Here is a 13,977-nt window from a genome sequence, read left to right as displayed (position 1 = left end):
GGGCCCACCTCCCGGGCTCCCGGCAGGCCGCAGAAGCGCACACCCAGATTGCAGGCCCGCGGTCCTGGCCACCGCTCCAAATGTGTCCTCAATGAGCAAGCGGTGGAAGCCTGCCAGGGTGAGGACCTTCCATGCTTCCCCCTTCCTCTCTGGAAACCTGAGGGTCTCTTGTGATCATTCTCACCCTGGAAGTCCTGGGGCCTGGAAGAATCAAAATTTCTTCAGGCCTTCTGACAACTCTGCTCCAAGAGACTTGAAACCCCCACCTTTCCTCCCAGAGGATTTTGGGATTAGGGGAAGTTGCAGGTGGATGTTGAGTGGTTAGTACCAGGGCATGTTGGGCATTCAATTATTGCACAACAAACTATTTGAGAGAAATTCGTTGGCCTTTCAAAACCGCAAGACATAGGCCCCCAAACATTGCCAGGGTAGTGTGGAGAACAAAGGGAGACCTTTTAGCATTTAGAAAACCTGCCATTTCCCCGAGGATGAGCCTGGAGATGGGAAAGGACCTTTACTGGGGTATTAGAAAGACTCCCGAGCCCTCAATTATCCAGGGGCGGTGTGGAACGCGGGAATAAAGTGTCATCGCGTCCCTGGGCTTCTGCCCTGAGTGCTATCGACGCGCAGATTTGGTCGCACGGATAATCATGTTTGCTTTAGATATTGAATTAAACCTGATCATCAACTAGAGGGAGCGAGAAAGTCAGCTAGGATCGCTCCCTTTGCCCGGCCTCCTCATTGCCACACCACTCCCAGCCTTGATGGTGCAGCTTCGGAGAGAAGAGATACAATTTCCAAATGCGCCGACTTTCAGTCCCCCGGCGTCTCGCAGCACCCGCTGGGCTCTGAGCTACAGAGCCCCAAGTATTTTTAGAAACCCGCGAGATAGAGGAGAACGGCTCATCCTCCAGTTTGCCAGGCTTCCTAAGACGCTCCCCCGCGTGGCCAAGTGTGCGCGAGCATCCGCCAAGGAGATCTGCCCCCAGCGACAAGGGTGGGATGGAATCAGTTCCCCACCGGAAAGATAGATGCGCCCTTCCCGGGCGAGCCCGCGGCTGTGTGCCTGCTTCCCGTCCGGGGCGCTCACCGCATCCCCAAACCTCTACTTCCTAGCAATCCACCCAGTCCCACGCCCAGGGCTGACCTGCGGGGACCGCACACCGCCGAACGCTGGAGGGGAGGAGGCCCGGGATCCAGTCCCCGGAGAGAGGCCAGGAAGCCGGGAAAGGATAGGAGCGGAAGGGAAGGGGGAGGCACGGTTTACTGGTATTGCCAAAGACTCTCGCTCCCTGGCTTCCTGGGGCCAAAGAGCCTAGAGAGGGCTGCAGGATCCCCTCCCTCCCCCGAGCCCAGAACCCCGCGTACGTCCCCCACACCCCCTAAGCCAAAGCCTAGCTCGCCCTGACCGCTCCCACCCCCAGCCTTAGCGGTCTCCTAGGTCAGCACCAGGCCTCAGACTTTGAAAAGGGGTGGGGACTGGGGAGAAGGCAGCCAGTCTTAACCTCAGACCCCCACCCACCCACTTTCTTAGCGTGAGATGAGTCAAACGCAACAAAGTGAAAGTCATCGAGTGTAGTGGCTTCAACAGCTTCTCATGCTGAAGAAGCCACTCGTAGATTTGGGCCAGCGAGGGGGGTTTGCTCTCCTCGCCTTTGCGGCTCCCGAAGTCACTTTTCCTCCCGCAGTCGGACGCTGCTGCCCGGGGTTCAGACAGCGCGCGAGACCAGGGGAGAGGCCGGGGAGAGGGTGGGCGACCCTGGGCTTCGGGCCGACTGCTCGCAGGCCGGAAGCCGAAGGTTCCCGTCCCCGTCCCAACCCTAGGCGCGGGGTGCAGCCTGTGGTCTGGGGGGCCTGCACCGGGAGCCCCGCCCGCCCCAGGGCCCCGGTGCCCCGGCCTCCCCGCCGGAGAGGAACCGCCCGTGAGAGCCCCGCGGGCGGCCGGGCCTGGTTCCCAGCCCCAGGCCTCCGGCCCGGCGCAGGGCGACAAAGTCAGACAAACGGGAGGGCAGGGCTTTTTTCTTTTTTCTTTTTTAAACACAGTATTTTTATTAAAATTCTTATTTAAAAAATCGAAAGCTTTCTGCGCCCGGCGCTCTTGGGGAACCGCGCCGAATAGCTGAGCTCCAAGTTCAGGGCTCAAGGCCCAGAGGACAGGGCAGGGGGCTCCCTGCCTACAGGGTTTTCTTTTCCATATTTGAGAAATGTTTGCACAATAAAATAAAAAGAGAAAGGAAGAAAGCAGGGAAAACGCAAACGTAACCAAACCCAAACAAACCACAAAGAAAGGAGTTGGACCCAGAAGGGAAACAGGCCCATCCTGAAGGTCATTTTGGCAACAATCACCACCGATATTTACAACGAAAAGCGAAATCTGCCACCAGTTGTCAGAACGTTTACATGGCCATAAATATTTACCATTTTCTTATTTTTTTAAAAAAGGAAGAAATTCTCTGTATTTTTAAAGTGTTCTCCACTTGCTTTAGAAGACGGCTGACAATATCGCTACTCACACAAACATATTTTACAAAATTCACGAAAGCAGGGGTGGGGAGTCGGTCTTTTTCTCTTTTTCAAGTGACGACATTAACGCTGGGACGGTTTGGTCCCCCCGGGGAGAGGCAAAGAAGCGAAGCTGCGCAAACATTCTGTAAACACGGCGTAGAGTTCAGCCCTCTCCAAAGGTTCAGAAGGAGAGGCATGGGCAGACCTGGGTGGATGAAATCTGCCACTCCAAGGAGACGCAGGCAACCTCCCGATGCCTCCCTAATGGAGCCGAGAGTCAACTCGACTCCATAATAATAATTATAATAATAGTAATAACCACCATAAGGACCGAGGCCTCCTCGCCGCCACCGCCGCCCGGATGGGGCCTGGGCCTGGGGCCGCGAGTCTCGTTGGGGCGGCGCTCACCAAGTCCACTGCTGGGCCTGGACCAGGGGGTGTGCTGTCGGGTACTGGGGGGTGCTGGCCGAGCTGTACTGGGCGTTGTACTGCATGTGCTGCAGCGACTGCGCGCTGTAGGCCGAAAAGGGAATGCCCGCCTGGAAGGTGGCGGCTGCCAGGTCCTGGGCTTTGAGCGCGTGGCACGGTTTGCCGTCCCTGACCAAGACGGGCACAGCCACCCGGCGCGGCGAGGGCAGGGGCGTCACCTCCATACCTTTCTCGGCCCGGGCGCGCTTCATCTTGTAGCGGTGGTTCTGGAACCAGATCTTGACCTGCGTGGGCGTGAGACGAATGAGGCTGGCCAGGTGCTCGCGCTCGGGCGCCGACAGGTACCGCTGCTGCCGAAAGCGCCGCTCCAGCTCGTAGGTCTGCGCCTTGGAGAAAAGCACCCGCCGCTTCCGCTTCTTGCCAGCGTCCCCCCCGCTGCCCGGGGTCTCCTTGTCATTGTCCGGTGACTCGTCGGCCGAGGGCTCCGGGGACTTGGAGCTTGAGTCCTGAGGGGGCGCGCCTGCCGCCAGACCGTGCACTGGGGGAGGGGGAGAGAGAAGCGCGTCAGGCGTCTGGAGGCCGCGCGCAGCCTGCACCAGACTCGGAGCACCCTGGATCCTCCGTGCCACCCTGGACCTCCGCGCCTGGCAGCGCAGCCCCGCTGCTTTTGCCGTGACCCCTGCCTTGCTCTACGCCTCACAAGGACATCGGGGCCTCCCAGGGTAAAGAGGGAAATCCGCAGGAATGGGGCCTAGGGGCTCGCGTTTCAAGGGGCTCACATAGTGTGGGTGAAAATTTTGGGGGGAGTGGCGCACTGAAGATCATCGCGGGTTAAGGGCTCCGGCCCCCTTAAGCGGTTTCCTCTCCGGAGAGACGTGGGCAGATTTTTAAAAGAAAAACCCCACAATCCCAGCATTGATCGGCTTGGTCATTTAAGGTAGGTTTTTGGGGGCTTTCGTTTCTGCTTTCGGGCCTTCTAGACACCCCCTGCACCGCACAAAGCGTCCTCTATGATCGCGAAGGGGGCAGGGTGAGCTATTTATACCCAGGCCACCCAAAGCCTCCCCACCCCTCCACCCGTACCCGGACGAGGCTCGCTGACTACCTCCAGGGCGCCAGGCCAGTCCCTCCCAGGGGCCGGAGTCCGGGGGCTGCGGCTGGAGCCATCAGTCCCGGTTGACATCACATACCAGCCCCTGGGAGGCATAGCCCTTCTCCCTCTTTCTCCTTAATTTCTCGCTTTGAAAAAAAATTTTGGAGACCAAGTTCTTTCCCGTAACTAAGGGGGCTTGAAGAGGAGGGCAGAGGACATCCTATACAAGTGTTAAAAATATTTCTAGGGATCCGGATGAGGGGGGTCCAGGCTTACATGGCCCCTTCCCTTTTCACTCCCAGCGTCCAGCCCAGGCTGCGGCCGCAGGAATGGAGGCGACCACGGCCTCAGCAGCCAAGTTTTGCTACTTACGGGAGTACTGGAGGCCCTCGGTGCTGGCCAGCCAGCGCGTGTACGGGTTGTCGCTGCTGTCGTAGAAGGGGTTCTTCAGGGGCAGGCTCTGCACCGCGTCCAGGGCGCCCTGCCCCAGCGGCCCGGCCCTCTTGGCTGGCTCGGGCCCCTCGTTCTCTTCCTCCGGCCCTTCGGCCACAGAGCCCTCCTCATCGTTGGTGTCCGGCAGGTCTAAGATGTCCTTGACCGAAAACCCCGTCTTTGTGTTGGTCAGCGACATGGTTCCAGACCCCAAAATTTATGTCGCAAAGTTGTAGCTTCACTTGGTTAATTCGTGGCGCTCCCCAGCCCCGGCGGGCGGGGGAGGGGGGAGCTGGGGGGAGGGACTGGGGGAGGGGAGGGGGGAATTGGCTTTAATTATTGGGATAATTATTATTTTTAAAAAGAGAAAGAAACTGGGGATGGGGAGGGAAAAAATGAAGCCCAACCCAGTGCCTCTGTCTTCTTTGAAAGCACTCGGAAATGGACGCAGGGAGCCGGGCGGCCTGCGCGCCGAACGCCGCGGGCCGCGGCCTTAGTTTGTAACTCCAGGAGGGGTGCCAAGGCGGCGTCAGCTTGGGCTTAGGCGGCCGCTCGGCGCGCGGTGGCGGCTGGTGGCGAGGAAAAAATGGGCCATTGCCCGAGCGATCAGTCCATATAAGGCTGGGCTCCACTCACGAACCTGGGGAGGGGGGGAGAGGGGGAGAAAGAGGGAGGGAGGGAAAGAAAGAGGGAGGGAGGGGGAGGGAGAGAGGGAGCGGGAGAAGGGTGGAAAAAAGGGGGAAGAGACATTAAAAACGCAAAGGTTGGCCACGTGTGGGCGGGTCTTGGGAGTCAAGTGGATGAAGACAGTATTTGCAGATGTGAAATTGTGGGTTTTGGGGAGCTCCGCGCTCCCAGCCAACGGCCCTCTAGAGCAAGATGAGAGGTGTAACGTGTCAATTAATTGCAAAGACGGGGCGAGCCTTTTTTAAAAAAAAAAAAAACCCAGTATTTACATACAAAGGGCCACCGCGTCGCTCGCGAGTCCACACACTTGAAAGGGCCGTTTTAACAAATCGCATCTTTAAAAAGGTGGGGGTGGGGAGGAGGAGGAGAGAAAACAAAACAGAAACCAGGAGGAGGGAAAAAATCCTCTTTAACATTCACCGGTTCCTACCTCCCCGCCCCCGCGCGCCCACCCCCAGCAAGCCGGAAAATTGGCGATTTGTGGCGCCTTTGGAAAAGGGGGAGGGGGCGAAGGCCGAGCTGCGGAAATCTCTCCTTTCCATCGCTGGTGGTTCCCTAAACAAGATCCGGTTCAAATGGCAAGAGCCCAACTTCTGTAAGCCTCCTAGGTCAATATTTTGGTTGAGGCTTAAGGATGAGTGCTAGAAATGACAAGGCAAGTAATTGATTCCAGTTAACCGCGAGAGAGCCCGAAACCCAGGAGAGAGCTCCGCTCCGGGCGGGCCAGAGCCACCACCAAGCGACCCGCCCCCTTCCAGCCGCCCTTTATTTGCTAAAGACTCATTTATTTCCTTCACTCCGCCTCCCCCTACCTCCCACCCCTAACCCCCCGCCTCCACCTCTTTGCGGCCAAGGAGGACGCGCAGTTCACTTTCTGCTTTGCGGGCGGTCCCGGGGAGGGCGGGGTAAGAGTGAGGAGCTCTAACTTCGGCTGGGGCCGGACCCTGGCCCCGCTGCCTCTGGGCTCTGCGGGCCTCTTTCCCGGGGTGGAGGAAAGGGCAGACGGCCCTGCTCTTTCCTGCCCTCTATTATCCCTCCCTCTCCGGTCCCCTCCCTCTCCAGCCTCCGGCTAGAGGTGGAGCAGCGGGAAGGCGGCTGGGCGGGATTGCGGAGGTGGGGGTGGGGGTTGTGTCTCTAGCCTGGGTGAGGACCCAGAAAGCTGCGGGGGAGGGGGGTTGCTGGGTGGCCCGACGATGCTGCGTTTTCTCCCCGTTTTCTTCTCCCACGCGAGTTCTTTAGTGTGGTCTCCTTTTGGACGCCCTGGGCGCGTTCGGAGTACGCGCTCCACGTTTCCAGGTTGTCAGGTTAGTGTGAAGTTTCCAACCACTCTCCGCTCTGGGAACTGAACTTTCCCGGGACTTGCACCTCCTCCTCGGCTCTGGGGTTGGAAAAGACCACGCCGCACTCATAGTTAAAATTTTTTTGGAGGGGGTGCGGGGGGGGTAGAATGGCTACCTGATGCTCGTTCGCCCCAGACGAGTGTCAGGAAGGAGCTTTGTCTAGGGGCGGGGAGGGGCACAGAAGGCCGCCCCTGCGGGGTCCAGATCTAGTCTTCCCACAACCTGGGCTGCCTGGACTAGGGTCGAGCTGAGCGCGCGGGCGCCGGGTCCTCCTCGGGCGCAGCTGCCGCGGCCGCTGCCGCGGCCGCCGCCGCGCCCCGACTGCCCCCGGGTTGCCAGCGCCGGGTGAGGGCACCTCTCCCTGAGCCGCTCGGTGGCTTTCTGCAGCCCTCGCTGCCTCGTCCCCAGTATGTGACGTGGGTGACAATGGCCCAGGTTAGAGCGAGTCCCTCGTCGGCACGTCCTGGGTGGTCGGACCCGGGCAAACACAAATACAAACCGATTGCTAAGCTGCGGACAATGAGCGAAATGTAGACAAATGTCCCGCTCCCGTTGGAAGCCTTTGTCCCAGCTCGGTTTTTGCATTTATTTCAGTGGCGAAATAATACATGATTGACGCTCTCTTTCAATGTGTCCTAACTGTTTGGAATAAATCTAAGGTTGTTCCTAGTTGTCATGGCATTCAACCCTTTTCAATGGACTATCTCTTCATTCATTTCTGAATCCGTCCACAATATTAAGCAAACCCCTTCATGTCGACGCTCCCCGATTCCTCTTTCTCCTCCTACTTTTTCTTTTCTCCTTTCTCCCCCTCCTTACCCCCTTTTTTCTCCTGGAAGAATTAGAAACTGATGCGTGTTTCTCGAACCTATTACTTTTCGTGCTTTTTTTTTTTTTTCCTCGCTTTCCGTCTCTGTCTTTCTCAGGCCTCCCCACCCGCCCCTTTCACGTGGGAGCTCGTCGCTCTGCCCCGTCGGAGGAGGGAAGCTGGTTCTCCAAGAGTCTGGAAGCCCCGAGTTTGGATCCAGGGGCGGGGGTGGGCCTGCCACTGCTATTGTTACTCAGTTGCTAAATAAATAACTGGTGAGAAAAAAAGTTCCTCAACCCAAGCGTTGCAGCAAAGACCCTCCTTTTGTTCCTCCTCTTATTCCTCAGTCCTAAGGGGGTGGAGGCTCTCTTGGGGACCAGGGCAGCCACTAGGATGGGGGCCCAGAATAGGGCTTGGTTGGGCCAGGCAAATTCTTGGGTCGGGTGGCAAAGGGGTCTTTGGCAGCAAGTGTCATTTCTCGTATATCCCCAGAGCCATCTTAGGCGGGTGAGTGCCGGCAGAGGCCTCCCAAATCCTGTTCATTTCTTCAGCTGGGAGCCACCTCGCTGAAGTTCCATGTAGTTCCCAACTTCTCTCCCCCTGCCCCAGCATAGTGGGCCTTTCTTCCCAGGATCTAAATCAGCACCGCTGCTATTGATCAAGTCTCCTCCCCTCACCCGTGGTAGCCTGCAAGGTCCCCAGAGCACCTGAGAGAGGATTGCTTTCCTAGGGGAATCCTGGCTCCTGGAATGAATCATGGGGAAGGGGTGCTGCCATAGGTGCCTAGAGAAGGAGGCCCTCAGCCCAGTTCTCAAAGGCCGGGTTTGCCCTTGCGCCTGCCCCTTAGCCTCAATGGCCATCTGAATCCTTCTGGGTCTCAGCTTGAGGTGTCCTCTTGCCGGAGCACCTGAGACGCCCTCTTCCCCTGCCCTTGCAGGCCGCCGGCCCCTCCTACACTCTCACCCCAGCGAGTCTTCCAGGTTTTCTTTCCCCTGGCCTGGGGCAGCTGGGCAGGGAGGGAGAGAACTGGAGAGAGCTTCGGCCTTGCCTCCTCCGCGATCGGTGCTGCCGGGTCCACAGCACTCAGCCTCTCCTGGGACCTCGAAACTTCATTTCCCCATCACTTCTTCGCCCGTGTGGTTCCCGCGTCCGTTTCCAGAGCGTTAACATTTGCAATTGAAAAGGCGCAGGGAGACCGCTGGGAGGCCCGTAATTGGAGGGGAGAAACTGGGCTTGTTAGTGGAAGATCATAAAATGCAAGTCCCCCAGGAGCGGCCTGTGGACGCCGGGAGGCCTGCGCAGGCCCAGCTGGCGGCCAGGGCAAGTCCGGTACCCAGAGCACAGTCCAATGTCTCCTCAATTTCTTGGGCCCGGCTTGCGTCCAAAGAGCCTAGGGGCCAGGCGCCAAAAGCACCTTTTCTGCCGCAATTAAACAGGTGATTGTATCCTGAGGACTCCCCAAGAGGCCTCCCCGCGAGTACCACAGCTCGGCCTACCCTGTCAGCGTCTGCCTGCACCAGTTTCAGCTCCACTTGGATGACCTCTCCTCTCCCCTACTCGGCATTCTTTAGTAAATTCTTTCCAGGTACCATCTTGCACCCAATCGAGTTCAATGTCCTCCAATCCGTCAAGTTTGGGTTTGAGCTTTGGGCTCAGCTGCCGTGGTCTGGAGACCTGGTAGGTACTCTGCAAGATGCCTCGTTCTGCTGGGTGCTTGGGGAGGAAGTTGAGGCGGGTGCTGAAAGTTCTGAACCCAGCTTGCCCCGGGCCGGAGGAGATTTGCTTGGTGTCTCCTTAGCGTCCCGAACACCGCACACCCCTGCTGGGGTCACCTGAAAAACTGGATCCTCCAACTCCATCTTTATTATCTGCACTGGGGCTCCAGGTTCCGTACACATCTCTAACTCTATTCATTCTTCCTAGATTGAGAACGGATGCATTGGGAGTCCTAGGCCCGGGGGAAGGAAGAGAGGGGAGGAAGAGAACCTGTGCCCCTGGGCCCTAGAGGAAAGCCTTTCTCGCTCTGCTGCTCTGGGTTCCGCAACAAATTGAGTTCAGGCTCAGGCGTCTGGAGCAGGAGCGGGGAGGCTGAACAATCGCCGGAGGCCCGGGAGGGGAGGTGAATGTACACAGGCTAAGTGGCCCCACTCCAGGACAAGTGGCCCTCTAAGTCGGCCCAGTGTTTACCTGTTTACTTTCCCAGGTAGCTCAAACACGAGCGCCTTTTCTGCGCTCCAGGGCACGGGGGCCGCCCAGAGGCACCCTGCGTTCCCGACTGCTGCCCTCCCACGCCTCAGCTTTACGCCCCCTGTTGGGGAGGGGGGTGCGCTCTAAACAACAGGAAACCAGGCAAAAAAGGAAGATACAGGAGAGAGCAGGCCAGGCCTCTGCACACCCCACGGAGGGGAGCCTTTCTTGTGCCTGTGGAAGAAGTGGGCTCACGTGGACGGCATTCGACCCTCCCCCCATTTCTGTTCTAGGCACCTCTTGGGAGGCGGCGCTCTGTTAGCATCCTTCCCTGTTCAAGCTGGTAGTGAAAGCTTGCAGTGCAGGTACTTGGCCCCTGTCCTCCAGGGGAGTTAAGGGCAGAAAAAGTCTTCGGAGGTGGGGGATGGGGTTTTGGGGCCTGCTCTAAAGAAGGGGCGACCTTGAGGAGCCCAAAGCTTCAGCAGCCCTAGGCAGCACCCCTCACACTGCCCACCCACAAAAGCGCTTCCAATCATTAAACACACAAGGTCTTTTCCCTTTATTTGGAAACACTAATTTGTTTGACTTCATTTCATTTCTTAGTCTTTTTTTTTTTGGAATGAAAAAGGGTTGAAAAGAAACTGCTTTCCTGGTACAGTATGTGGCTGAGCTCTCAGGCCCTCGCACATCCCATCTCAGATAACAACCTTCAAGTGGATTAGTTTATTGTCTGGTTAGCGCCAAGGTGCAAGCGTTTGTCTTCATTCACTCCGGAAACAAAGCGCATTGCACCTTCCTGCTCCAGCAAGGATTAACGGCGCGGACACAAAGGTTTTGTCGGAGGGGGAAGGTTTATTTGATCTTGGGTTGGAGACTCGGAGCATGGCATGCACTTGAAATCAATGGGGAAGGAAAATGTCACCCAATCTGGTCCCTGAGTGTGGCGATAAAGACGTTCACCTTAAGGATGGCATCTCCAAAACAGCCTCACTTTGGCTTCGCCTTCCAGTGTGGGAGCAGAGACTGCAGGAAGCAGAGGTGTCAGCTCTCATGTCCTGGATGAAAGAAATCGGGGAATACTACCCTGTGCTGGGACTTTTCCTAACCAGAAAATGAAAATCAGTCCCAGCTCCAGTTGTCCTCACCTTCTGCCCCGGGAGAAGGAAACAGGGTCATAGGAATTCCCTTCTGTCAGTGGGATGGCAGAGTGGAGTCTCTGGGTTGGGGAGGCCTTAAGCTGTGTGAGCCTGCAACTTTGGAGAGGCCAGACTGTGCCCCACAGATCTCTGGCAGGAGAGACTCACAGCCATTGGGACAGGTGGAAGAGAAAGGGGGCATTAGTGTGAAAAGAAAGGAAATCTCAGCCAGCTTTGGGTTCAAGCCTAAGGTGAGTTCCCCCCTCCCTTTGGTCCATATTATATTAACTCAATTGCCCCAGGAAGGGAAGAATGAATGGATGCCTCCCAGATGGACAATCCTCCCAAGTCAACTAAAAAGGAGTTGGGTAGATGAGTTCTCTAGGCCCAGACACTGAGTTAAGATTCTGTGTCTGAGGGAAAATCCGCACCCCCTTCCTCCAGAGTGGCCGGAACCCCATTGATGCTACTGAGAGAAGAACTGATCCTGGGACCTAGAGCCCGGAGACCCCTTCGATTAATTGTGGGTGCAGGAAGAAGGCATCCAGGTGAGCTCCCTTCTCTCTATTCTTTTTCAAGGCAAAATATACAACACTTTCCCAATTATCTGCCTCCCTCCCACCACAAAAGGAGCAAGTATTTCCCGAGGATGTAAATAGTAATAGAAATTAGTATTTGTCTTTCTATTAATCAGTCTCATTGTGTGGGCATAAGACCCTGTGGGCATATGTTAGGACTTTGATAAATGCACTTTAATGAGATCTTTAAAAATGCATCCAATAAAATAAAAGACGAAGAAAGCCGTTTAACTTTCATGGATGTTAAATTGAACAAGAACTGTGGCTCCGGGCACGCTACAAAATGGAACCGGCCTCCCTCCAATATTTTCTTTAAAAACGTAGCTTTAAGCCCCCCTCAGGCCAAACGAGCCTGTCCTAGCCAATCCATTATCACTGGTTTATTGGGGAACCAAACACCACGTCCCCCCGGGCGAACCCCTTCGCTTTATTCGTTCGCGCTGCTCTAATGATTAAATATGTTACAATGAGATTACGCATCGTCAGTGTTGCCTTCAGGAACGTTCTTTCAGCCAAGCCCGACCTTCCCCGGATGAGGGCGATTTCAATAAGGGAGATTTGGGTTTCTCCAGGAAACACGCGCTGAAAGCACTCTCTTATCTGAATTTACTTCTTAACACGTGACAAAATCATTATCACAAGACTTTGGAAAACAAGCGGCTCTCCTAACGGGTTAGCATTCAGCACTTTAAGCTGGGTCGGGCAGACTGATGTGAAAAGTAGTTGTCGGTGGCGCGGGGAAGGCACGCTCTTAGCTCGAGCTAAGGGCTGGGTCTGGGAAGGACAGGGAATGCACCCTCGGGCCCTCGGGCACAGAAAGGGGGTTCCTCGGGCTCTCTCTCTCTCTCCAATGTGAGCACCAGAGGTCCACAACCTTCCCCTAGACGCAACGTCCCCTTTCCACCCCCAAGAGCCACCAAAGTCAAGGAGGCTCCAGAGGAGCTCCAAAGGGCCTCCTGGTAATGTGTGCGTGTGTGTTGTGGGAGGAGGTTGGGGCGAAGGGGGCGCCCCTCGAAGACAAGGACCCCACCGAGTTCATTTCTGATCCTCTGGCGATCTCTACTGACACAAATGAGAACTGTCCGGCGCCGGGCGTGGCCCGGGCGACACTCGCCTCCCAAACTCCAGGCTTCAGTCGCTCTCTCCAGAGACCTCAGTCACTGCGCGGGCCCTCAGCCCCGGCTCCTCCTGTTTGCGACTCCCGCCACTTGCCCTCCTGCTCATCACCACTGTCCCCTCACGTCCCAGTTTCGGCTGAGGAGAAGCCCGTGTCTCCACTGGGCGCCATCTCCAAATTACCTTCGGGACTTCTGCCTCTGTCTCAATCCCCGATCCCGAGCCCGCCGCGACGCACAGGGTCGACTTACCCGGTGGACTTGTGTGCAGCGGCCGCCCCTTCCTCACCGCAGCCCCGCCAGCTGAGGCGCAACCGGCCCCGGGCAATGGGGAGGGAGCTAGCCAGGCGCTCTGCGCGCCCGCTCCACCTCCTACTCCCGGAGCTGCGCCGACAGCCCCGCCGCATTTCAAGGCACGTCTTTATCTAGTCCTCCACCTACCCGGACCTCCCTCTCTCTGCGCCCTTCCCCCACCGGGCGCCCTACCAGGCGGGGCTCAGGGGACGGCCGCGGGTACCGCGCCCCTCCCTCCTCCTCCGCCCCCCAGCCCCGCACTTTCCCAGCCCCTGGGACAGTATTGCTTTCCCTGACCGCACCGAAAAGTGCGCAGCGGCGGGAGCACCTGGCCTCGGCGGCAGGTAAAACTTTTCCTGACTGCAGGCGCTACAGAGGGGCCCTCAGTGCTCCCCACTCCCGCCATGATCCGCGAAGTCGGGGAGAACTTCGGAGGCCCCGCACTTGCCTACCTGCTGCGTCCGTACTACGCAGCTTGGGGACCGATCCGAGTCAGGACCCGGGAGAGCGAGGGGCGCGTAACCGGGATCCGCCGTGAACCCGAGCCCCGGCGCCGCTCGGCGGCGACGGCGGTGCACCGAGACCCCTTTCTGCTGGCAAGCCACGGGGACCGTGCCCGGAGCGCGTTCCCGCGCTGGGCGGCTGCGGCAGGAGGACCAGACAGTCCGCGCCTGGCAGCGAGGGCGACGCCGGGCTTCCTCCGTCGCCACCGCCGCGCTCCGCTGCGGGTCTCGGGCTCAGCCGGGCGCCCTGCGCCACCCCCATCCCGCGTCCACCGGAAACGCGCGCGAGCTGGAGGCTCACCTGGAGCGCGGCTGCGCCGCTGGAGCCTCGGCTAGGCGAGCGCGCAGGTCGCGGCCGCTCTTTATTCCGAGTCGCGGGCGGCTGCGGAGTCGCGGTCGCTCGGGCGGCGGCTCGACGCGGCCGGCGAGCGCTCCCCCTCCCGGCTCCTGGCTCCCGGCTCCAGGCTCCCGGCCCAGCGGCCCCACCCTCCCAGCTCCGGCCCCGCGGCCACAGCGCAGCCCCAGCGGAGGGGGCCGCTCCCCCGCGTCGCGCGCGCTCTGTTTGTTTTCCTTGCCGGACTGACGTGAGTCAAAATATTGGCCATATGTTCAGCGGTAATAAATTGGGTATGAGCGCAAACACACTTGGGCTTCGATGGCTCTTTCAGCCGCCACATGGTCGGCTTTGCGGGGAGGGGGCTTCCACCCCTGCCTTGGCCCCCTGCCCCCAAACGCGCCGGTTGGTTCCCTCCCTCCAGCGCTCCTCTGAGCTGGAGATCTGGGACCCCAGGTCTCTCCTGACCCTCGCCCCTCCTCTGTCCCCAACAGTGTCTTGGACTCCGCAGCTCCTGGCAAGCCCGGACTGCTGGT

The 13,977-nt window shown here is 58.3% G+C and overlaps 1 protein-coding gene across 1 annotated transcript; it reads right to left on the bottom strand.

Moving 5' to 3' along the window:
* Window positions 1–2,022: 2,022 nt before the first annotated feature.
* NKX2-2 (NK2 homeobox 2) lies at window positions 2,023–13,519 on the bottom strand. The gene is made up of 3 exons (XM_033185327.1): window positions 13,409–13,519; window positions 4,400–5,099; window positions 2,023–3,472 (listed from the first exon to the last, which is right to left on the bottom strand). The coding sequence occupies exons 2-3, from the start codon at window positions 4,656–4,658 to the stop codon at window positions 2,910–2,912; spliced, it is 822 nt and encodes a 273-aa protein (XP_033041218.1). The 5' UTR covers window positions 4,659–5,099; window positions 13,409–13,519; the 3' UTR covers window positions 2,023–2,909.
* Between the last annotated feature and the right edge of the window lie 458 nt (window positions 13,520–13,977).

This window comes from Trachypithecus francoisi, unplaced genomic scaffold, assembly GCF_009764315.1.
Source record: "Trachypithecus francoisi isolate TF-2019V2 unplaced genomic scaffold, Tfra_2.0 Lachesis_group21, whole genome shotgun sequence".
NCBI classification, from domain to species: Eukaryota; Metazoa; Chordata; class Mammalia; order Primates; family Cercopithecidae; genus Trachypithecus; species Trachypithecus francoisi.
The sequence above is the reverse complement of the archived record's forward strand: the minus strand, read 5'-3'. Positions and strand labels throughout refer to the sequence as shown.

What these genes read in the sequence shown, in the direction of transcription:
- NKX2-2 (XM_033185327.1), bottom strand. Translation starts at nt 4,658, where the DNA reads ATGTCGCTGACCAACACAAAGACGGGGTTTTCGGTCAAGGACATCTTA. An exon ending in CGAGGGCCTCCAGTACTCCC is followed by an intron (nt 3,473 to 4,399) that starts GTAAGTAGCAAA and finishes CCCCTCCCCCAG; the next exon opens with TGCACGGTCTGGCGGCAGGC.